At 42.0% G+C, this 24,329-nt stretch overlaps 1 protein-coding gene across 3 annotated transcripts in view; it reads left to right on the top strand.

Annotated features, from left to right (window-relative positions):
• Positions 1–23,954, top strand: part of ASB11 (ankyrin repeat and SOCS box containing 11) — a 30,069-nt gene extending 6,115 nt beyond the window's left edge. For 2 of the 3 annotated variants that reach the window (XM_066356285.1, XM_066356286.1), the window contains exons 2-7: positions 6,885–6,964; positions 11,163–11,270; positions 14,732–14,882; positions 18,258–18,392; positions 19,705–19,896; positions 23,392–23,954. In XM_066356285.1, coding sequence (XP_066212382.1) covers positions 6,885–6,964; positions 11,163–11,270; positions 14,732–14,882; positions 18,258–18,392; positions 19,705–19,896; positions 23,392–23,516 — 791 coding nt within the window. In that variant the 3' untranslated portion in view covers positions 23,517–23,954. The remainder of the gene's footprint in view (positions 1–6,884; positions 6,965–11,162; positions 11,271–14,731; positions 14,883–18,257; positions 18,393–19,704; positions 19,897–23,391) is intronic. The other variant, XM_066356287.1, reaches the window with a different exon arrangement.
• The last annotated feature ends 375 nt before the right edge of the window (positions 23,955–24,329 follow it).

The following is a 24,329-nucleotide window of genomic DNA, read 5'->3' as shown; positions in this document are numbered from 1 at the left end:
GTGACTTCCTTAAGAGTGGTTTTGTTACCAGTTGGGAAACAAAAATGATTTCTACATTTAAGGCAATACAAATGGTTTAATGCCCATTATCTATAGAGAGAAGGTGGATGTTAGCAAAGCACTCCAGTCAAGTCAGCCCACCATGAGGACAGGCAGGATTTAAACACAAGTGCTTCTTAAAACCAAGACAGGATGTGTTCCGAAGTCTCAAACCTTGGATTTCAGTCCTATTTTTCCCACTTATTAGAAGTGAGATCTCCATATGGGGCAAGAGGATTGTCATGCATTTGGAGTTGTTCGAGTTATTTTTTTTTAATGGTTTTATTTTTAGAGAGAGAGAGAGAGAGGGAGTGGGCAGGAGCAGGAAGCATCAACTGGAAGTTCCTTCTTGTATGTGCCCTGACCAGGCAAGCCCGGGGTTTTGAACCAGCCTCCTCAGCATTCCAGGTCGATGCTCTATCCACTGCACCACCACAGGCCAGGCAGTGCTCCAGTTCATGATGGAAGGCTCTTCCCTCTCTCGTGAAAGCCAAGGGATTGGGGCTCCAGGAAAAGTGTAAGTTCAGATAACGGGCACCAGGCAGGAGGGGAGCCTGGTATTTCACTCTCATATTGGAAATCCGCTTAGGCAACACGCTGAACTGCTCCCTGTCCTACCTAGTTAGGAGACAAGAGGTTCGGAAAGCAGTGGTGGGTTAGTGAGAAACCCAGGACAACCTGCTATTCCATCTTTCTTGGTGGAATGGAAGATGGCTCCACAGGCTTGCCATGATCTCAGAAGCAAGAGGTAGCAGTAGGGGGCATCAGTACACTGCACTGATGTGGGACAATAGCAGAGGTGGTCAAATGCCCATGCATAGAAAACGGGCCAGGGAATGTGCCCTTCTGTTGAGGCCAAGTGAGTAGGACTGACCTCCTCTTCCAATTAACCGGGAAGACATCTTCCCTGTCCCTCTCACCTTTCTGCACTCCCAAGCCACCAGAGGAGCTGGCACTTAGAACAAAGTGGGGACATGTGAGGGAACATTGCTGATTTTCTGCCTCTAGCTGCTGGGGTGGCAGAGTGGGCCACCCCTTGCCCAGGAGTTGGCAGAGGAGTAGAGAGTGCAGCTTTAAAGTTGTCTGATCAGTAGACTGGTCGTTTTTAAAATCTCCAGATTCAAGCCTGATGTAAATACAGACAAGCACATAAATCCTAAGCAAACAATTGGATGAATTTCACAAAGCAGACACAATCAGCTGTACTACCTCCTGAGAGCAAGAAACTGCGTGTTACCAGCATGGCCCGCCCCCGACCCTCTTCCAATCAGCCCGTTCCCCTCCTCAGGGTACTTTGGAGTCTTGACACCCAGGGTGAGTTTGGCCCTTTTTTCCACTTGATAGAAAAGGACTCACACTTCCTCTCCTCGGCCTTCGGATTGGCAGGTCTCTCCGGGTTGTGGACAGAGCAGGTGTTATGGGACTTAAGAATAACAAAATTTCTAGAAATAGGATGCAGATGTGATGGTTCCTGCTTCCCAGGGAAAGGGGCACCACAGCCCACTTGGAGGCAAGTTTTAGAAATAATAAAGCTATTTTATGTTGATATTCTCAGTTAATAATAGCAAATTTACCATTTAAATCTTATTTTTATTTTGATTGACTGGCTATTGTTAGAACAGAAGAATAACAAATAGCTGTGTGTTTGCTTCTTACATTGGTGAGGGTGCTGCTTTGCCACCCAGGGGTGAAGACTGTCCTTGAACATCAGTGCCAGCATCCATTTCCAAGCGGTTAGGGAAGAGGGCAGTGTGTAACGATGATGTAGGCTTCACTTTGAATGGCATGGAGATGTATGAGAGGAAAACCAAGGCCAAGTAGTTGAGGATTATATGCATACATTATCTCATTCCCAGTTTCTGCAAATTATAAATAAATGTCCAAAAGATTTAAAAATACCACCCATTAACTTTTAACTGACTCAGGAACAAGTGAAGATGCAAACAATTGTATCTTTTTTTTTTTTTAAATAAAAGCATTACTGCCTGACCACGTAGTGGTGCAGTGAATAGAGAGCGTTGGACTGGTACCCGGAGGATCCAGGTTTGAAACCCTAAGGTTGCCGGCTTGACTGTGGGCTCACCAGCTTGAGCGCAGGGTCAAAGACATGACCCCATGGTCACTAGCTTGAGCCCAAAGGTTGCTGGCTTGAAGCCCAAGGTTGCTGGCTTGAATCTAAGGTCACTGTCTTGAGCAAGGAGTCATTCGCTCTGCTGTAGCCCCCCAGTTAAGGCACATATGAGAAAGCAATGAATGAATAACTAAGGTGCCGCAATGAAGAATAGATGCTTCTCCTCTCTCTTCCTGTCTGTCTGTCCCTATCTGTCCCTCTTTCTGTCTCTGTCACAAAAAAATAAATAAAAGCATTACACATTCATATGTGGAGTATGAAAGCAGTAGTGATGTTATTTCTGTATTATATATACACACACATTTTAATTTTATAAGTAATTTCAAAATGACAGAAAAGTTATGAGTGGTATGAAGAATTCCTACTTTTCTTCACCCAGAGACCTCATTCGTGCTTACCCAACTCTCCTAATGTCCTTGTTAGCAAAAGTTCTAATCCAGGTACACATGTTGCCTGTAGGCATTGTGTCCTGTTAGCCTCCTTCAGCCTGGAACAGTTGCTCAGTCCCTCTGAACTGGTTACAGGCCAGTTGTTTCGTAGAATGTCCGTCTGGTTGAGTTGGTTCGCAGTGTCCCTATTAGATTCAGGTTTTACATTTTGAACAGGAATATCACAGGTCGATGGTGTGTTCTTTCCATTGTGTTCCCATTCATGGTACATGATGTTGCTTGTTGCATTCCATCAGATGGCACATTGGCAATTTGTTCCCATCACTTCTGATGTTAACTTGGTTTCGGTCGTATCTATAATTTTGTTTTGCTGTATAGTTACCTCTGTTCCCTTTAAACTAGTAATTATTATTTTTTCAATGTTTTGATGAGTTTTATTGGTGGTGAGTGCTTAGTATCTTTCCTTTTCTTCTCCATTTTATCAGTCTCTTCCTTTTTTCTATCTTATTTTTATTAATTTTAATGCAGTGACATTGATAAATCAGAGTACATATGTTCCGAGAAAACATCTCCAGATTATTTTGACATTTGATTATGTTGCATACCCCTCACCCAAAGTCAAATTGTCTTCCATCACCTTCTAACTGGTTTTCTTTGTGCCCCTCCCCTACCCCCACCCCCTCCCTCTCCTTCCTCGCCCCCTCCCCACCCCCCTGTTACCATCACATTCTTGTCCATGTCTCTGAGTCTCATTTTTATGTCCCATTAAACTAGTAATTATTTTATGGGGAGATAATTTGAGGCAGATTCTATTATTTCTTCTACATTTCTAAGTTTGAGTCCTACTCTAAGGAAGAACTTTCTCATGTCACAATTTATATAATATATTCATTTATATCACTGAGGACTTGCAGATTCCTATTTTATTAATAGGAATTAAATTATTATTTAATCTCTTACTATCATTATCTTGATGGTTATATCGTTCCATATTTGGCCAGTGGAAGCCCCTTCAAGCCAGCTTCTGTGGCTTTTTGACATTTCCCATCATTCATCGAGCACTTCCTTGCTTTCTGCCAAGGTGTTTGAGGCCCATCTTATATTTTTTCTGGTCCAACCCTAGAATCAGCCATTTCTCCAAAGAGCCCTAGTTTAGGTTTACACATTTTTATGCTAGTTACTACAACTTCAATCCAACCCCATAGAGTACATTCTAGCTTTCCCCCTATTCATACCCCGATGGGTTAGAAATGATAAAGATTGAGTTTCAACATAAGAAGAAAGTTTACTGCCCAGCTGGGTAGCTCAGTTGGTTAGAGCATCCTCCCACTACACCAAGGTTGTGGGTTTGAACCCCAGTCAGAACACATACAAAAATAATCAATGAATGCATAAATAAGTGGAACAACAAATCAATGTTTCTTTCTCTCCCTTTCTCTCTAAAATTAATTTTTTAAAAAGCAGAGAGCTTCCTGGACTGTTTGTAGCCATGATTCTCATCAATTGGGAAAGTTGAGTCTTTGAGGCCTCAAGCTATTTCAAATCCACATTAATTCCATCTTTGGTGGGGTTGTTTTTGCCAAGGTTCCAGGTATGAGGGAACCTGAATTCTTTCATTTTTTTATTATTTATTTTTATTTTAGTGACAGGAGAGGAGGCAGAGACAGACTCCTGCATGCACCCTGACTGGGATCCTCCTAGCAAGCCCATTAGGGGGCAATGTTCTGCCCATCTGGGGCCCTTACTTCATTGCAACTGGAGCTATTTTTATTTTATTTTTGTGATAGAGACAGAGAGAGACAGAGGGACAGATAGGGACAGACCAACCAGAAAGGAGAGAGATGAGAAGCATCAATTCTTTGTTGTGGCACTTTAGTTTCTCATTTGATTTCTTTCTCATATGTGCCTTGACTGGGGGGCTACAGCAGACCAAGTGACCCCTTGCTCAAACTAGTAACCTTGGGCTCAAGCTGGTGAGCTTTGCTCAAACCAGATGAGCCTGTGCTCAAGCTGGTGACCTCTGGGTTTTGAACCTGGGTCCTCCGCATCTCAGTCCGACGCTCTATCCACTGCGCCATCGCCTGGTCAGGCTGAAGCTATTTTATAGCACCTGAGGCAAATGCCATGGAGCCATCCTCAGCGCCTGGGGCCAGCTCGCTGTAATCAAGCCATGGCTGCAGGAAGGGAGGAAAAGAGAGAGAGAGAGAAGTGAGAGGAGGAGGGGTGGAGAAGCAGATGGGTGCTTCTCCTGTGTGCCCTAGCTGGGAATCCAACCCAAGACTTCCACATGCCAGGCCGATGCTCTATCACTGAGCCAACCAGCCAGGGCTGGGAACCTAAATTCTTAACACCATCCAGATTATCTTGGAAAGGTTGGTAAGATAGACCCTTTGTGTTAAATTCAAACTGTATTACATGCTATTTAGTGTTTGAAGAGCACAGTTATAATTTGAAAAATGCCCACATTTTGAAAACTGGAATAGGTTTTCTTTTGAAACAGATGATTGCCATTTGCTGACTAGGCCTGTTTGCTGACAAATTTATAAGAAAAATATGTTTCTAAGGCGGTTCTGAGTCTGTTCCCAAGAGCACTGTCTTACCATGTGCACTGATTAGTAAATTGTCTTGAGTACCTACCATCATGGGTGTATACTATTGGTTTACTTAGAGACCAAAGCTTTTGCTAAGTACTGCATTACTATACCCTCATTTTATAGATCAAGAAATTGAGGTTCAGGCCCTGGCTGGTTGGCTCAGCAGTAGAGCATTGGCCTGGTGTGTGAAAGTCCCAGATTTGATTCCCAGTCAGGGCACACAGGAGAAGGGACCGTCTGCTTCTCTACCCTTCCCCCTTCTCTCTTTCCCTCGTTCTCTCTCTTCCCCTCCTGCAGTCATGGCTGAAATGTTTGAGCAATTTGGCTCCTGGCACTGAAGCTGGTTCTATAACAGGAGTCCCCAAACTATGGCCCGTGGGCCACATGCGGCCCCCTGAGGCCATTTATCCGCCCCGCCACACTTCCGGAAGGAGTACCTCTTTCATTGGTGGTCAGTGAGAGGAGCACAGTGCATCCTGTGCTTCTGGAGTACTGTATGTGGTAGCGCCGCAAAGCGCAGCATCGCTCACGTACAGTACTACTTCTGGTGACGCGGGACGCACGCGTCACAGTTCCTGAAGCACATCATATCACCTGTTACAGCTAGAAGTGACAAATATGGAACCGGACATTGGCCATCTCATTAGCCAAAAGCAGGCCCATAGTTCCCATTGAAATACTGATCAGTTTGTTGATTTAAATTTACTTGTTCTTTATTTTAAATATTATATTTGTTCCTGTTTTGCTTTTTACTTTAAAATGAGATATGTGCAGTGTGCATAGGGATTTGTTCATAGTTTTTTTTTATAGTCCGGCCCTCCAACGGTCTGAGGGACAGTGAACTGGCCCCCTGTGTAAAAAGTTTGGAGACCCCTGCTCTATAGCCTCTGTCTGAGTTGCTGAAATACCATTCTGAGCAAGGGCCCCAGATAGGCAGAGTATCGCCCCCTAGTTGGCTTGCCTGGTGGATCCTGGTCAAGGTGAATTTAGGAGTCTTTCTCTCTGCCTCCCTGCCTCCCTGCCTCCCCACCTCTCACTTAATAAAGAAAAAGAAAAAAGAAATGGAGGTTGAAATAATTTTAGTAACTTGCCCATTCTGGCAGAAAAAGTGGTCAAAGTAGGACTTGAACCCAGGCAGTGTGGCTCCACTGGCCCCATGCTTATCCATCACAGTCAACTGTCCCTAACAAAGCTCTTTAGGGAAAAACTTGAAGGATTATGTCATCTGCAAAAAGGACATTCTGCATTATGAAAATAGATAGGCTTCATTTTCAAAATGAAACAGAGATAATTACCTAAGGAATTTAGAATAAGACCATTCTCCCTGACCCACTAGAATCTCCATGGTGTGTGACAAACTGTCAAGTCTTTAGGGTAGGGGCGAGGGTGAGAGGCAGGGGGAAGATGAAACCAGGGAAGCTCACTGTCCAGCTTGGCCCTTCATTTACTTTATTTAGAGCTATTGATTCAAGCACTGGACTACATCTACTGTTTGTTAAAACTGCCCCCCAAAGCCAGAGAGAGTGTGCGCTCTCTCTGCACCCACCAACAAACTAATGGACTGTACACTCTTGTGGCTTGTCACCCTGAAAGTAGCTAACAAGAGAGCCTGCTGCTTGGTACATCTCCCCTCCCCTTCCCCCAAACCTCCTCTCCCAATGGGTGGGCAGCATGACTGAGCTGCAGGAAGAGGACTGCAGGCCTTGACTCTATGCTTGATTTGTTTTTCAGACTGCTGGGCTGATCGATCCCCGCTTCATGAAGCTGCAGCCCAGGGGCGCTTACTGGCCCTTAAAACTTTAATTGCACAGGTGAGGAAACTGAAGACTCAATCCTTTGTGCTTATGTTCTAAGCACACACCTTCTTTATTAGCTTTCCCCATAGCAGAGGTCTTGCTTGTCGGGTCCCAGCATGGTCATTCCAGGTGTGTGTATCCTATTACAGCTCACCATTATTTCTGTTGCCTCTCTTTTCTTGGGAAACTGGTTCATATTCTGCCTATTTTCATCCTTCCCCTTCTGGGCCTTCCTCTACCTCATAGGAAGTTCCCATATGAGGCTGATGCGGAATGCTTTCAAATTTATTTTGCACTAACTCACTTGATACTCTCCCAGAGTGCCTTAGGAAGAGCAGCCCCCAAGTTGCATTAGTCAGCTATTACTATGTTCCAAGTTGTCTCAAAACACAGGGACTGAAAACAAACAACAAACTAGATTCTCAGTCTCCGTTGGCCAGGAAGCAGCTTAGCGGGGTGCTTCTGGCTGTCTCTCGCAGGCTGTGAAGTGTCAGCCAGTGCTGCAGTCCTCTCATTGCTCGACTAGGGGAGGAGCTGCTTCCAGCCTTACTCATGTGGTCGTTGTTCAGCTTCAGCTCCTCGCCACGTGGCCTCCCATAGGGCTGTGCCTGCATTGCGAGATGGCAGCTGGTGTCCCCCAGAGAGAGCACACAAGAGTACCTAAGAAGGTCTTAGCATAACCTACTCTCCAAAGTGACATTCCATCACTTGTGCCGTATTCTCTTCATTCGATGTGAGTCAGTAAAGCCAACCCACATTCAAGGGTAATTAATACAAATGACCCAGCACCAGGAATCAGGGATCACTGGGAGCCGTCTTAGAGGCTGCCTACCCCAGGGATTCACTATTTCAAGAGTAGACATTAAGATATACTGACAAATGGGTAAATCTTACTCTTTTGGGAAGATTTATTAGAGTCTTAGTTATTAAGACTAGTGAATTTTTATTTATGACTGGATCTCTTGAACTCATGGCCTAGTCAATATTTATGAGATGAATGAAAGCATCCGTGCTCCATTTGCTTTGTTTATTTCAGAACCTATCTGTGTACAGAGGATGTGAGTCATATCTCTTTTCCATCCTACTTAACACCGAGCCTAGCTTCCTTACCGTTTTGAATTTAAACAGCTGGGCACACTGCTGTGTGTGTGTGTGTGTGTGTGTGTGTGTGTGTGTGTGTGTCTGCATGTATGTGCACTCACATGCCTTTTTTCCTCTGTTGCATTAGTTCTTGAGAAAGTAGAGGCAAAAAGAAAACTGCTAGTAATTATGAAATAGGCTTTGTACTTGATTTTATCAGTTGCTTATTAATTTTTAAGCCTTTTAAGTTTGATTTGATTTGATTATTTTTCATATGTAATATATTTACATAGTTCAAAAATTAAAATGACATAATGATGAAAAGTCTAACATCCACCTTCTCTCTCTCATCCTCCCACTTTAATACTTTTATTGGTATTTTTAGTGTTACCATCTTTTTTTTTTTTTTTTTGGTATTTTTCCGAAGTTGGAAATGGGGAGGCAGTCAGACAGACTCCCGCATGCGCCCAACCGAGATCCACCAGGGGGCGATGCTCTGTCCATCTGGGGCATTGCTTTGTTGCAACCAGAGCCATTCTAGTGCCTGAGGCAGAGGTCATGGAACCATCCTCAGCACCTGGGCCAACTTTGCTCCAATGGAGCCTTGACTGCGGGAGGGGAAGAGAGAGACAGAGAGGAAGGAGAGGGGGAGGGGTGGAGAAGCAGATGGGCGCTTCTCCTGTGTGCCCTGGCTGGGAATTGAACAATGGATTCCTGCTCGCCAGGCCGATGCTTTACCACTGAGCCAACCAGCCAGGGCCTGTTAACATCTTAAATACTGTTTAACCATGGTACTTGAGTCAAAAATGAGAAATCAACATTGGTACGATGCCATCAACTAAACTACAGACTATTGAGATTACACCAGTTTTCCCATTAATGTCTGTTTCTCTTCCAGGATTCAGTCCAGGATACCACACTGCATTGAGCACTTCTTTATTTTTAACTATATAGGATAAGTATGTCAGTTTCTATAGCATGCTTAAATGTCTTAAGAAGTACTGTTCGTAGAGAAGTTCAGCTTTTCCTTAGTACACCCCACTTCCTTGCCTTTACTCAGTAGCCAAAATGTATTACTCAGTTTGATTTGACATTAAGATAGAGCATGGTGTGCTGTAAACCATTAAACTGAGAACCGGGAGTTCCCGATGATCACTCTGACTGTCACTACCAGCTGGGAAGTCTCAAGCCTTGCTATTAATTGGAACTTCATGCTTCTCTATTTCCTCATGCTCAGTGAAGGGGATTCACTCTTGATATTCTTTCAGGCCTGCCCAGCATTATATTTCTACAATTTCAGGGATTTTGAGTTCGCACTGATCATTTTTTTCCACTAGCATATTGCTGCCATCTTGTGGACTAGCCTGTTTCTCTTTTCTTGAAAAGAAATCATCTGGGAAAATGAAAAGGGACGTTTCTAACTGTATTCAATACTCAACTTGAAATGTATAGCACAGCGCTAGAGTAATGACATCATATTCAGGACATGAAGATGGACAGGATTAAGGAGGCACAGAGAGGACCTAAGATGAAGGGACAGGTGATAGTGGAAAGGGACAGGCAGCACCATGGAGGTCTGGCAGGAGGTGGTGGGCACTTAGGTTAGGGTTTAGGGTTCAGGGTCATGCACTAGGCTTTGGAAGCTTCCGCCAGCAGGTCAGTTACAAGGCAAGAAATCAAAAATTCAACTCAGCTGAGAAGGCTCAAGCAGACACCTAATTCCTTTCACAGATAGAAAGTGGTAATCCTAGGGGAGAATGACAAGGGCCAAGTTAAAATCGGGGCATGAAGTCAGAGCTGGCCAGCGGCTGGGCTGATCCTGTCCTCTGCCACCTGGACTTCAAGTCGGGGAAGGTAGAACAGGGAAGTATGGGGACAAGGTATGTACTAGGACTGGGCAGAGCCACTGGGTAAGGAGATGAAGTTAGGACAAGGCCCTGGCCCCAGACCCTGGTAGCACAGACTTCTGCATGCAGGGGGGTTGTGCAGACAGCAGTGCTGCTACTCTGGCGTGTAAGTCCCGGGAACACCACTGACTTTACTTTGTACTCTCAGGCCTGTGGTCATCCTTCTGCTCCCAGTCTGATTATAGTACTGTAGGTGTGTTTTCTCTTCCTTATGATTTCCCTAATAACATTTTCTTTTCTCTAGCTTATTTTATTGTAAGAATACAGTATATGATACATATACAAAATATGTGTTAATTGACTATGTTATCAGTTAGGCTTCTGGTTAACAGAAGGCTATTGGTAGTTAAGTTTTTGTTTTTGTTTTGAAGTGAGAGGAGGGAAGATATTGAGACAGACTCCCACATGTGCCCCGACCAGGATCCACATGGAAACCCCATCTGGAGCTAATGCTCAAGTAGCAAGTTATTTTTAGCACCTGAGGCTGATGCCCTCCAATGAAGCTATCCTCAGTGCCTGGGACCACTCAAACCATTCAAGCCATTAGCTGCAGGAGGGAAAGAGTGAGGGGGGGGGGGTTGGGGGAGGAGAAGCAGATGGTAGCTTCTCCTGTGTGCCCTGACCAGGGCTCAAACCCAGGGTGTCCATATGCCAGGCTGACACTCTATCCACTGAGCCACTGGCCAGATTCTTAGTAATTAAGTTTTAGGAGATTCAAGTTATAGAGAGATTTTTGACTGCAAGGAGTTGAGGTCTTTAACCCCTGCATTGTTTAAGGGTCAACTATGCTCTTTTCTTTTTCGCCTTCCTGGCTTGAATTTTTCTATGCTTCATATACACAACCTCATATATGAAGTGTTCTTCTACTCCCCAAGCCAGGCTCAAGGAGAGCCCATGCTCCCAACTGAAATTTGAACATGCTTCCTGCATAACAATATGGTCTTGTTACTTTTCCCTCCCATTTCTGTTTCCCCACTAGGCTCTTTGAGGAGAGAGACCCATGTCATAAACTTTGAAGACCCAGCTCAGAATGCCTGGCTCAGAATGCTGAATAAGCATTTGGTGAATAAATGAATTCAAGGCTCCTACGCTATATTTAGATTCCCCTGGCAATGATTTCTTCTCCTATTTATATGATTCCTTCAGGCCAATAAAAACATGTCCAACAGTGTCATTACTATTGCTAATGCAGCCTTTAACCACTTCTCCCCCTCTCCGAATTATAGGGTGTCAATGTGAACCTCGTGACAATTAACCGGGTCTCTTCCCTCCACGAGGCATGCCTTGGAGGTCACGTAGCCTGTGCTAAAGCCTTGTTGGAAAATGGTGCACAGGTGAGTACCACTCCCGCCTCGCAGGTCTGTCTACCCAAGTGCAGCTATTACCGTCTAAAGAGACATGACCTTGCAGACTGCTTACCCACTGTGGGTAGGTGGGGCTGTCCCCATCCTTGTCCACATTTCTGAATGGTCCAGAAGACACTGCTGCTTGCTTCTCTCTTCAGCCTGTATGCCCATGTGTCAACATTCACTGAGGTAATTCACAGAACTCTTAAAATAGTGATGCTGCCTTTAAAAATATCAACTTGAACTCAAGTAATTTGAAAACTGATCTTGGAAAATTTATTGTAAAACATTAAAAAGAACACATTTTAATAGAAAAACAACAAGAAAACCCACCTTTAATTCAAAACCCTAATCAACAACTATTTCAAGCAAAATTATTAAATAAGCTTTTAATAATAGTACATTGAAAAACAAAATTACTTTTATCTTTCATTTTTAATTATATAATTTAAACATTTTTTTCTTTTTTTAAAAGATTTTATTTATTCATTATAGAAAGGAGAGAGAGAGAGAAGGGAGGGAGGAGTAGGAAGCATCAACTCCTATATGTGCCTTGACCAGGCAAGCCCAGGGTTTTGAACTGGCGACCTCAGCGTTTCCAGGTTGACGCTTTTTTCCACTGCGCCACCACAGGTCAGGCCTAAACATTTTTTTCTCTTACAGTTGACATTCAATATTATTTTATACTAGTTTCAGGTGTACGCATATTGGTTAGACATTTATGTTATTTACAAAGTGATCCCCCTGACTTTATCTTATTTTTAAACACCGCTTTTTTCCTTTTGTTTTCTTTTTTTGTGTGACAGAGACAGAGAGAGGGACAGATAGGGACAGACAGACAGGAAGGGAGAGAGATGAGAAGAATCAATTCTTTGTTGCGGCACCTTAGTTGTTGTTCATTGATTGCTTTCTCATATGTGCCCTGACCGGGGGCTACAGTAGACCAAGTGATCCCTTGCTCAAGTCGGCGCTCTTGGGCTCAAGTAGGTGAGTCTTGCTCAAACCAGATGAACTTGCACTCACGCTGGCGACCTCGGGTTTTCAAACCTGCATCCTCTGCGTCCCAGTCTGACGCTCTATTCACTGCGCCACCTCCTGGTCAGGCAAACTCTGCTTTTTTTTCAAGGACCGAATGAGGTGCTGTATGTATGTAATCGAATATCAGAATAGAGTTATAAAATTAAAACTTTTGAAAATCGCAATGACATTTAGTTACCAGGTACTGTTTTATTGTTAATTTTATTTTTAAACTCAGTGGGTGCATTCTTCGTTTCATGAACTATAATGCTTTTAAATGCTAATGAAGATTTTTTTTTACATTTTATATTGAAGTTGGGTTTGTACATGTACAACTGAATAGTAAAGTCTTCAGTGGGCAAAGTGATTTTTTTCTTATGCCAATGTGGTTGTGTAGTTTTATTAGGTAGTGTTTCCTTAAGTTCGCCTTAATCAACTCACATGTGATGGTTAGGGATAGGTTGGGGAGGGCTGTTTCCTTCCAAACTAGATGACTAAAGTCACAGTCAGACAGTGGGTAGGAAATATCAGATGACACTGGGTTGTGGAGGAGTGTGTGCTAGGACAAATCTGGGGGGTTCTGTGGAGGACAAAGAATAGAGTAAGTCATGGTCCCTTGTCCTTGGCAAGATTATGAGGACATAGTCAATAAATAATATATTTTTTAATATTTAAATCAGAAGGACAGAACAAGAAAAAAGTTGGCCAATTAGTAGAAAATTCCTCAAAATTGACAGTCCCGTGGGCACCACAAACTCAGCACATCCGAAACTATGCTATGTTGCTATGTTTTTCCTTCTGGGACCGGTTCCCCCTCTTGGATCCCAAGCTTTGGTGACCAGGTGAAAAATATTCCTGGTTTCCCAAGCCCCAAAGTTGGCATCATACTATTTGTTCTGTCTCCTCATCTAATTAATCATACCATCCTGCTAATTTTACTTCCTAAATATTTCTCAAGTCTAGGCTTTCCTTTTTCCTGTTCCTATTCTGATCTAAAGCATTTACTGTGTATCAAAATGATCTCTTTTTGTGTTTGTCTTCCCTGGTAGGATGAGGATAGGTTGGAGCCCATCAGCCTCAGGTGCTAAAAATAACTGGGTACTTGAGCATTGGCCCTAGATGGGGGAGGCCGAGTGGGTCCTGGCCAGGGTGCATGCAGGAGTGTGCCTCACTATCTCCCCTCCTCTCACCTATAACAAAAAGAAAAATAAAAGAAATGTAAGATGATGAGGGCTTGAGGTCAAATCATATCACCTCAACAACTAAGAATATATGCTTTTGATAATCAGAATCCTAAATTTCCTTGTTTCAGAAACAAACAAACAAAAAGGAATATTTCTCCACAGAGCCAGGATAGCCCCGTTACATTAGAAAGTTAGAGATGAGATGCTAAAATGGCAGAGACAGACAAGGACAAGGAAAAATGGCATAAATTTATATACTCTAGGGATTTCTAACCTAATTTGGTGGAACTGATTTGACTTCTTTTTACTAAGTATTATTATCTTCCTCAGCCCAGGGAGTCTTCTAACTTGATTTCCTATAAGTTCCTCTCTCAGTTCAGGTCAGCAAACATTTATTGAACCATCTGGTAGTTGCCAATGTTTTAGAAACAAAGGTAAGAAAATTGCCTCTCATTGAGTAAGTTGAATTCTACCAGGGAAGACAAACACAAAAGAGATCAAGGAGTCACAGCTGGCATATGTAATCTTTATAGATTACAGTAGTACAGAAAGGAAATTTGTAGCAAGAAAGACAAATTCTTGGAGAATTGCTGAGGAAATTTTTGCAAGCATGGACTTTAGGACCTTAAAACTCAGCTTATTTCTCTAGTACTTTTGGTTTGTGCTATGTTTATTCATGATTGAGGGTAGCATCAGCTCTATGTTAATGGAAAATGGAAATAATTGTTGCAAATATATATTGAATGTTTACTAGGTAATGTTCCAAGTATTTAACATATAGTTAACTGGATATGCTCAATAATCTTATAAAGTGCATTCTTTTCTGATCATCATTTTACAGATAAGGAAACATAAGCACAGAAAGTTAGTATCCCAATCAAGATCTCTGAACAAATAAAAGAGAAAGAGAGTTGAGATTTAAACCCAAGCTAATGGTTCCATAGGCCATGCATGTTCTTAATCACCACACAGGACTGTTCCTCAACATTAGGAGGCTGTTAAGAAGCTCTGGAATACCCACGAATACATTTTAAAAGCTTTGTCCCATTTTGCCTCATTTGGGGTATTATTTATAGAAATGAGAGTTGATAGGCTACTGGTGCCTAAATAACAATACTGTAGTGATGTAAGTTCCCTTACCCAATCACCTGCATGGGGAATTTCTCCAGGCAGGTATATGGGAATGCAACTTGGAGATGGTGACATAGAAATAGCCAATCCTCTGGGTCTGTCTTTGCCCATCGTCAGGTCAATGGAATGACTGTCCATGGAGCCACACCCCTCTTCAGTGCTTGCTGCAGTGGCAGTGCTGCGTGTGTCAACATGCTGCTGGAGTTTGGAGCCAAGGCCCAGCTCGAGGTGCACCTGGCTTCCCCCATCCATGAGGCAGTAAAGAGAGGTAAATGAGCCGTCACATTCCAGACAAAACATTGGTGGACCTCACTCCAGTCTGCATGAATCAGTGGTATAGTGTTCACCAGGCAAGATCAGCCGGATCTTCACTGGTACACTGTGTATGGCTTAGAAAGCCCACAGCAGTAACTTCAGTTGCCTAAATCTTCAGGAAATACCACTGGGGCATGAAATGGCTCTTCCTAAAACCTGGAAATGGCTTTCATTTCCTGGAAATGGGCCTCAGACATCCCATTTTCTGAGGACCGTCTCTTGACAGGCCCTTTTGAGGCTCTTTGCTGGTATTTTTTGTGGTAGCTGGTACAGTTAAGGCTTCAGGGGTGACTTCTGTGAGTCACACTGTGGTTATGTCACATATGAGTTCTTATTAGAAAAGAATAGCTCATCCCCCAAGCCCATGAAACATCACTGCTGACATAAATTATAAATGTGTCTGAAAGCCAAGGCTGATTGTCTCTCTAATGGAAGATTAAATGTAACTGTTCAAAACAGGCAATACTCTAGGTGAGCTAATGACTTTAAGTCATTAGTTATTGAAAAAAAATTGCAAATTTAAAATGCACGGCATTGGAAGCTCTGAAGTTGACTCTAGACTTTTGTGTCCTTGTTCCTTTTGAAATGAATGAAAAGAGTAAAATTAAGGAATTTAAAAAGTATATAGATAGACTAAATATGAACAAGAAGATGCCATTGAAAGGCCAATATCATTTGTGAAAGGTTGCATTTAAAGAAGGTTGCATCCTGCAGACATCTTGTTTCCCAGAAGTGGAGTTATTCTCTTATACTGAGATCAGAAATACAATGGAGAAGTTAGAACACTTAGAACAGTAACCGTTCCTGCATAATTTGGGATGAAAATCTTTCTTTCAAAAAGTAATAGTGAAATATTTGCCCCAGGTTATTTAACATGTTACCTGGTAATTTTTTTTGGAGTGGATCACTTTAAAGTTCGATTTCCTATACATATTTATTAAACATTTATTGATTAATAACTGATGTTGACCATTTCCCAAACTTCAAGTTCTTTAAATTGTAGGGAAATAATCTTTGTAAATTATATAAAGGTCTTTATATTTTTGTGTGTGTGTGACGGAGACAGAGAGAGACAAAGAGAGGGAGAGACAGACTGGAAGGGAGAGAGATGAAAAGCATCAACTTTTCGTTGTGGCACCTTAGTTGTTCATTGATTGCTTTCTCATATGTGCCTTGACCGGGAGGCTATAGCAGACTGAGTGACCCCTTGCTCAAGCCAGCGACCTTGGGCTCAAGCTGGTGAGCCTTGCTCAAACCAGATGAGCCCGCGCTCAAGCCGAAGACCTTGGGTCCTCCGTATCCCAGACACTCTATCCACTGCGCCACCACCTGGTCAGGCAGAACTTTAAAATCTTAAGCATAGAACATATTTAAATGCACTTTTAAATTCAATGACTAACAAGAATTATATACAAGTATTCTCAGAGTTTTCCCAATGAACAGACAGACATAAACAGCTGGCAACCTCGGGGTTTCGAACCTGGGTCCTCCACATCCCAGTCTGATGCTGTATCCGCTGTGCCACCGCCTGGTTGGGCTCTTCATATATCTTAAAAATTGATTTTCAGTAAAAATTAATCTATTACTTGCATTTCATCCAAACATTTTAAAAAAGATTAATATTAGGAATGGTTTGAATTACTTAAATAATTCTGCAGTGCTTAGCGGGTTACATATAAAGTGTTCAGTGTCTATGTGTTCATAAAATATATATTTGCTTATCATAGGCACATGAATTCATGTGACTATACCTCTTTTTTCCTGTATCATAAAAGCATGTTAGGGACCAATGTCCACAGAATGGGAAAATGAATAGCAAATTCACTATTTTAGATATGGTGACAGTGGTGCTAATCATTTGACTTTTATATTTTTAATTTTTAAAACAACTTCTTGAGACTACTTAAATTTTACTCTAACTAGGCTCAGTTTCTTCTGCAAAAAAATGACAGGAATTATACAACAATGTTTATTAGATACCTTGGAATTACCAGGCAGTTTTAGGTACTGATCAGATAGTATTTCTGGATTCTTACAGCTTTAAATCTCTGAACAAGCTGGCACAGTCTGGGTAAATACTTTGACATATTGATGTTATCTATACAGGCATATACTTACTTATCTGAACAAATAAATAGTTTGAATCCACAGATGCTTATCTGTACATTTTAATGCATATTTATACTTAGAATTTGTGATAAACCAAACAGGTTTGAGGTAAAGCTTACCTTTATGTTATCTATTTTTACAAAGCTTGGTTAAGTTAATCATCAATGATATGAGTTTCTTAAAGAAACATTTCAAACTTCAAAGAGAAAAAATTTTTTATGAGCTCACATTGCTACCTCAGAAGCATTTGCTCCTGAATAAATCGTTCAGATACTACAAATTAATCATGTCTGTCTGTTCATTGGGCAAACTCTAAGGAGAGTACTTGTATGTGATTCTTGTTAGTCATTGAATTTGAAAGTACATTTAAATATGTTCTATGCTTAAGATTTTAAAGTTCTGCCTGACCAGGTAGTGGCGCAGTGGATAGAGCATCTGACTGGGATGCAGTGGACCGAAGGTTGCTGGTCTGAGCATGGGCTCATCTGGTTTAAGCAAGCTCACCAGTTCACCAGCTTGGGCCAATGGTTGCTGGCTTGAGCAAGGGGTCACTCGGTCTGCTGTAGCCTCCCCCTCCCCCAGTCAAGGCATATATGAGAAAGCAATCAATGAACAACTAACGTGCTGCAATGAAGAACTGATGCTTCTCATCTCTCTTCCTTCCTGTCTGTCTGTCCCTATCTGTCCCTCTCTTTCTCTCTCTCTCGGTCAAACACAAAAAAGACTTTAAAGTTAATTCTCATAGGTGTCTTCCAGACCAGTCAAAATAAGGAGCTTTTACTACATGGTACAGTCATACACCCACTTGCACACTTGGGTGGAGAAGAGAAGGAGATTTGTAGTGGAGAGGAAACAGGGCTGGGCCTTGGATTTGGGCCCTGGCTTTTCAGAGTAATTATAGGACAAGTCACTTACCTCTCTGGTTATTGTAACCTATATTTATAAACTGGTGGCTTCATTCTAAAGGATTTCGGCAGTGTTCCTTAGAGCCCTTAGTTTAGTTGGAGGTACCTCAAAGGCTTCAAAGGGGAATTAAGTGGGGGAAGCATGGGCACGTTTCTCTAATAGTTTAATTTTGGAGATTTCTAAGGTTTCTAAGAAATATTTTTCTGCTTAAAACATCTGTTATTTCTAAAACCCATTCCAGATAAGCAATCCTATAATTCTGTGACTAGTCAATATTTCCTTACTTGAGTGAGGCTATCTTGTGTCCCACCAGGCCATCGAGAGTGCATGGAGATTCTGCTGTCAAATAACGTGAACATTGACCAAGAAGTGCCTCAGCTCGGAACTCCCCTGCATGTGGCCTGCACCCACCAAAGGGTAGATTGTGTGAAGAAACTTCTAGAATTAGGTAACTTCCAGAAATCTTGTTATGAAAAGAACCTACTAACCTTGTTGGTTTTCCATGGCTTCAAAGACGAGGTTCTTGTCAGGCTGGACAAAATTCTAGCAGCATTTGACATTGCAATGCTTAAAAAAGAATTTCTTTGGAGAAACAAGTGTGGTTTTTTGTCCTGCTTCCTTTGATATTTGCTCCATTTACTCAGTATGGGTCTCCTTGGTGGTCTCAAGAGAGCAAGAGTCTCCCATTAAAATGCTAGAGATAAAAACAATTATATTTCATTGGCTCTTTCTGAGTCACATGCCATGTCTGAACCAATCACGGTGGCCAAGGGAATACAATACAACACTGATTGGCTTAACCCTAGATTTCGGTCTATACTGTAGTTGTTGGGCTTCACTGGTAACACATCAGCTGGGAATCATGGAGATGGTTCCCCAAGGGAAATCTAGGTGTGGTTACCAGGAAGATGCTAGATAGTAAAAACACCAGATATTTGCCATAGACTATTTAAGATCAATCCTGCTAAGTTATTTAGTAATTTTTTTTAATTCTAGAAAACAAATACAGAAACTGAAAGTCCAGGGAAAAGTAAAATGTATTGAAACTATTATTTAACCCAAACTTAGCTACTAACACAAAGATGGAGATTGTAATAAGAACCTTTAAATAAGAATTTTTATCTCCAAGAGTTTTCTTGTTTTTTTTTTTTTTAAATCTGCCATCATATACTGCTCCCTATCATAGTTTAGAAGTCTTTTTTGTGAGCCCTGAATAATATAAATACTGAATAAACTTATCTTCATCCTTCACCAAAAAACAAAATAACTCTATATAAAAGGAGCTGCAAATACTTAATTTTGTATGTCACAAAGTTCATTTGGGAAAGCAAATAAAGCATTTTAATTACTTTAATTTTATTGATTTTAGAGAGAGCGAGTAAGGGAGAAAGAGAAACATTAATTTGTTCTTCCACCCATGCATGCGTTCCCTGGTTGATTCTTGTATGTACCCTTGCCAGGGAAGGAACATGCAACCTTGCCATATGGGGACGATGCTCTAACAAAGACAGCTACCCAGCCAGAGTGCAAGTAAAATATTTTAAATGACTAAAAATATTTTTATTCATTTTTCTCATTAAAATATTTTGAAACAGTCTTCATAGGCATTCCTGAGGTTCTAGGTTTATGTTACATTTTCGAATATTTGTCAAATTGTCATAGCATTTATGATGTCTTTATTTCTGGCTACTCTACTTTAGTCTTATTGTGTTTCTACATTGAACACTTAGTGTTGAATTGTGGTCATCTGCTTTGTTAAGGAGCCAGTGTTGACCAGGGCCAATGGCTGGATACCCCTCTCCATGCCGCAGCAAAGCAGTCCAGTGTGGAGGTCATCCATCTGCTCATAGACTATGGGGCTAACCTGAAGCACAGAAATGCTCAGGGCAAAAGTGCACTTGATCTGGCGGCCCCGAAAAGCAGCGTGGAGCAGGCACTTCTGCTCCGGGATGGTAAGGATGGGCAGGGTATCCATTTCTGTTCCTTAAGCACATTTGTTCTCTGTCCTTTGTGTCTGTTCTCTAGCTTTCTTACCTTTTCCTCTTCTCTTTTTAATGGTAAGTGGCAAGTTCTACCATCACTGAAATGGGATTTTATATGCTCTATATACTCACTTATAATCAAAAGACGTTTACATATAAATGGTATATTGCTCTGTAGTTTCCATAACAAGAAAATAATTAGAGAACTTTGTTTTTGCCATGAAAAGATTGCACTGCCACATTGATCCTGGCATAAGGAAGACCAAAACTCTAGGCTATGTAATATCTAGTGGCAATTTATGGGAAATTAGAACTACTTGAGTTAGAGATGATGTACACATGGCGTGTGTATTTCAGAAAGCAAACGAAATGGCGTTGTTTGCCTGTTCTCCAGATCAGGGAGCGGGTGTGTCTGCATTCCTCATGGCCTCACTCCCATTTCCACCATGAGCTAATGCAACTCCAGATGCCAGAGGAGGAAAGTCAGGCCTCTAAAATGCTCTGAGTTCCAAATTCAAGAGGACCATGCTATGTCCATACAGAAAGAGAACATTATCGGAGCCTGTCCTGATCACACATACTTGGGAGAATATTAACAACAATTGTAATTATTTGTTTTTACATGTGTCATGTGCTGAGCTAAATTCAAAACATCTCCCTGAATTCTTAAAGCTTTAAAGCAGCAAGAATTTTACAGTCACTGGTGCTATACCAGCTGTGAATGGGAAAAGAGAAACAAAGAGGTTAGTTTGCTGGTCACATGGCTACTAAGAAGCAGAACCAGGATTCTAACCAAGCAGTCTAACCTCAACACATAAATTTCTAATGTTCTGATGACCCAATCCTAAATCTGAAGCAGTTTCTAGTAGGGAAAGGTTTGCTTTTACTCATCAGTTCCCTTTTGTGAAACCATCTCCATGTACTATATGCCTTCCAAGTGCAATGCTTGGTTCATTAGTTTAAGAAATACTTTCTAGCTTGACCAGGCAGTGGCGCAGTGGATAAAGCATTGGACTGGGATGCAGAGGACCCAGGTTTGAAACCCCGAGGTAGCCAGCTTTAGCGCAGACTCATCTGGCTTGAGCATGGGATAACCAGCTTGAGCCCAAGGACACTGGTTTGAGCAAGGGGTCACTCGCTCTGCTGTAGCCCCCACCCCAGTCAAGGCACATATGAGAAAGCAATCACTGAACAACTAAGGAGCAGCAATGAAGAATTGATGCTTCTCATCTCTTTCCCTTTCTGTCTGTCTGTCCCTATTTGTCTCTCCCTCTCTGAGTCTCTCCCTGTCTCTTAAAAAAAAAGAAAGAAAAAAATATTTTCTAGCTCATTGCTTTTTAAATTGAATTTATAGGGTGACACTAGTTACAATAAGTATACAGGTTTCAAGTGCACAATTCTACAGCACAGTTCTACACCGTATTGTGTGTTCACCTCCCAGGTCAACTCCTCGTTCATCACCATTTATTCGCCCATACCCTCCTCCACCTCTCCCCCACTGCAATCACCACACTCTTGTTCATGTCCATGAGGTGTATGTTTTGCCCTTTTTCCCTCTTTCCCTCCACCTCTTTCACCCTGCCGCCCCCACACCCACCCTAGCTGTCAGCCTGCTCTCTATGTATGAGTCTATCTCTGTTTTGTTTGTTAGTTTATTTTGCTCATTAGGTTCCACATATGAGTGAGATCATACAGTACTTGTCTTTCTCTGACTGGCTTATTCACTTAGCATAATGATCTCCAGGTCCATTCATGCTGTTGCAAAGGGTAATATTTCCTTCCTTTTTGATGGCTTAGTAGTATTTCATTGTGTTACAGTACCACAGCTTCTTTGTGCCCAACAACCCAAGATCAGTTCTTCTTAACCCTCAAGAAGCATAGGAGTCACCAGGAGATCTCAATAAAATACCAATTCTGGTTCAGCAGGTCTGGGGTGCGGCCCTAGATGCTGCATGCCCACCAGGCTCCCAGGTGGTGCTGATGCTGCTGGTCTGAGACCAGACTTTGAGTACCACTGATCTAGATTATTTCCAGTAGTTCATGTCATTAATGATTTTCTGTTATTTGAATCTCCACTTGAAGAATAAGGATCATCCTTATCAGCTCAGAGTTTGGAAATACCATGTACTTTCCAACTGTTAGCTGAGACTATAGATTATAGCAGTTGTCACATTTCCTCTTTTCTTCCATGAAAAATGTTTCCATGTCCAGGATATGTATTTCTTATAAGCAAGATCTTCTCTCCCCTACCTTCCTAAACATAGCTGCTTACACTAGAAAGATAAACATCAGCTGTGTCAAAAGTCACACTAGTATCTGAACTTGTCTAGAAAACTGGATAATTGGTCTGCATTGCTATTTTCCAGAGGCACTTTAGCTGGGTGAATGGTAGAGACACTTTCCAGTTTTACATCCCAAGATTTTAACTAAGGGCTATTGTTCCTCCAGGCAGCTTTCTAGTGCAAGGATACTCCTTGGTAATATCAAAGCCAGAGTTATCTGGCTATTTGCATATGCTGTCCACCATTTTTCATGGGGTGCAAGATGCTACTACAGTAAGATTTTCTTGAAAGGGAAAACTTTGTCCAGTAATTACATAGATCTACTTGAAGAGATTTTTATTGATAGAGTCAGGTTACAAAATGATGGGACATTACAAATCCTTCTCTATAACTAGTATTCCAGCCCAAAGCTCATTCGTCCTACTCAATCAGATTTTGGACTCTCGTTAACTTTCCTTTAGGACTCAATGCTATACTTAAAGCCATAGGCATGGTGATTCCATGAGACTCCATAGACAGAGGTAGGTCCAGGGTATAATGGAGTCTAAGAGAGTTGGACCCTTCTTCTGATCTTCTGTCAAGCTGGGATCCTTATGAGAATGGAGGGCCCTCCAAGTGTTAAGTCAGGACTCAGGCAGGACCACCTCCTGGGAAGCTAGAGCTAGGCAATCCAGGAGGACCCTGGGTGCCAGGCTCCGTGCACATCTGCCACTGCCTCTGTGAGCACACAGGCTGGGCTTCCTGCTGACACTCTGTGGGCGGTTGGCCCTTGCTCTGCAGTTCTCTTGGGCTCTTGCCTGCTCAGTGCTTCCATTGGTGGTTTCTCTTCGGCCAGTGTTTCACATCCGTTGGCACATGTGGCACATGTGGTACATGATAAAGTACATTCCCTTTAGACCCCACACCTCATTCCTAACTTGCCTCTGGTTAACCTCATTCTTCAATATTGCTAATGTAATTACCATTGGAAACTCAACTTCAAGAAACATCTGCCTGTCCAAGGGACAGACTAGAATCCTGTGTGTATTGAGTGTTTGCTACCTCACTCTGCAATTCCTATATAGATCCAGCTTCTCTTAATCTTCTGGAAAGTTTCAGCCTCTCCCAGTTCTCTGGTCTCCCCTTTACCTCCTCACCCCACCCCACTAGCATGAGGTTCACACTATATTAATTTCTTCCGTAGGCCCGCCTGCTCTTTCTCAGCTCTGCCGCCTGTGTGTCCGGAAGTGCTTGGGTCGCGCATGTCATCAAAGCATCCACAAGCTACATCTGCCAGAGCCGCTGCAAAGATTCCTCCTCTACCAGTAGTCCCACCTATCCATGGAAAGGCTTGGAATCAGGTTGTTGCCTGCTATATGCTAGTGTAGATGCCCAACAGCTCATCTGTCAGCATCTTTAAATGAGCTAAACCGGTTAGTAAGTCCCTGCTGAATTGGAAAGGCTTAAGGAGTGCAAAGTCCTGGTTAGTTTAATGTTCTTGTTAACCATGGTGCAATCAGAAACCTTTCAATTTTAGCTCTTGTTAAGAAACTGTTAAAAACGATGAAGTGAAAAATAAGCTATTTCTGAAGGCTCATGATCTTTAATTCTCTAAGTGTCAACATTCTGAATATTGTGCAGACACCTGTAAATCTGGCTAAATAAGATTGTGATGAATGTGAGTATTCAAAGTGTACCTCCTGATTTAGTTTCTCCCTCTTTCCCTCTTACTTTCCTTCTATGAATAAATCTCTGCTATAATTTTGATTTCCTTGCCTTTTTTCTTTTTAATTAAACTTATTGGGGTGACATTGGTTAATAAGATGATATAAGTGTCAAGTAAATAACTCTATGATACATCATCTGTTGAGTGCATTGTGTATATTTTGCCCACCACCCAAAATCAAATCTTCCATCAGCATGTTTCTGACCTCCTTTAAACTTTATGACCACCTCCCCCATTTCCTTTGGTAATCACAATATTGTTGACTGTGCCTATGAGTTTTTGTATAGTGGTTAGAATAGCTGTCTTCCTTGCCTTTTTATATATAAAAAAGCAAAATACTTTTAAAACACCACAATTAATTGAGGTTGCCAGTTACTGAGGTCCTGGTTGGTAAGAGAGATGTTGGAAGAGAGTAG

Source organism: Saccopteryx leptura, chromosome X, assembly GCF_036850995.1.
Source record: "Saccopteryx leptura isolate mSacLep1 chromosome X, mSacLep1_pri_phased_curated, whole genome shotgun sequence".
Lineage (NCBI taxonomy): Eukaryota > Metazoa > Chordata > Mammalia > Chiroptera > Emballonuridae > Saccopteryx > Saccopteryx leptura.
The sequence above is the reverse complement of the archived record's forward strand: the minus strand, read 5'-3'. Positions and strand labels throughout refer to the sequence as shown.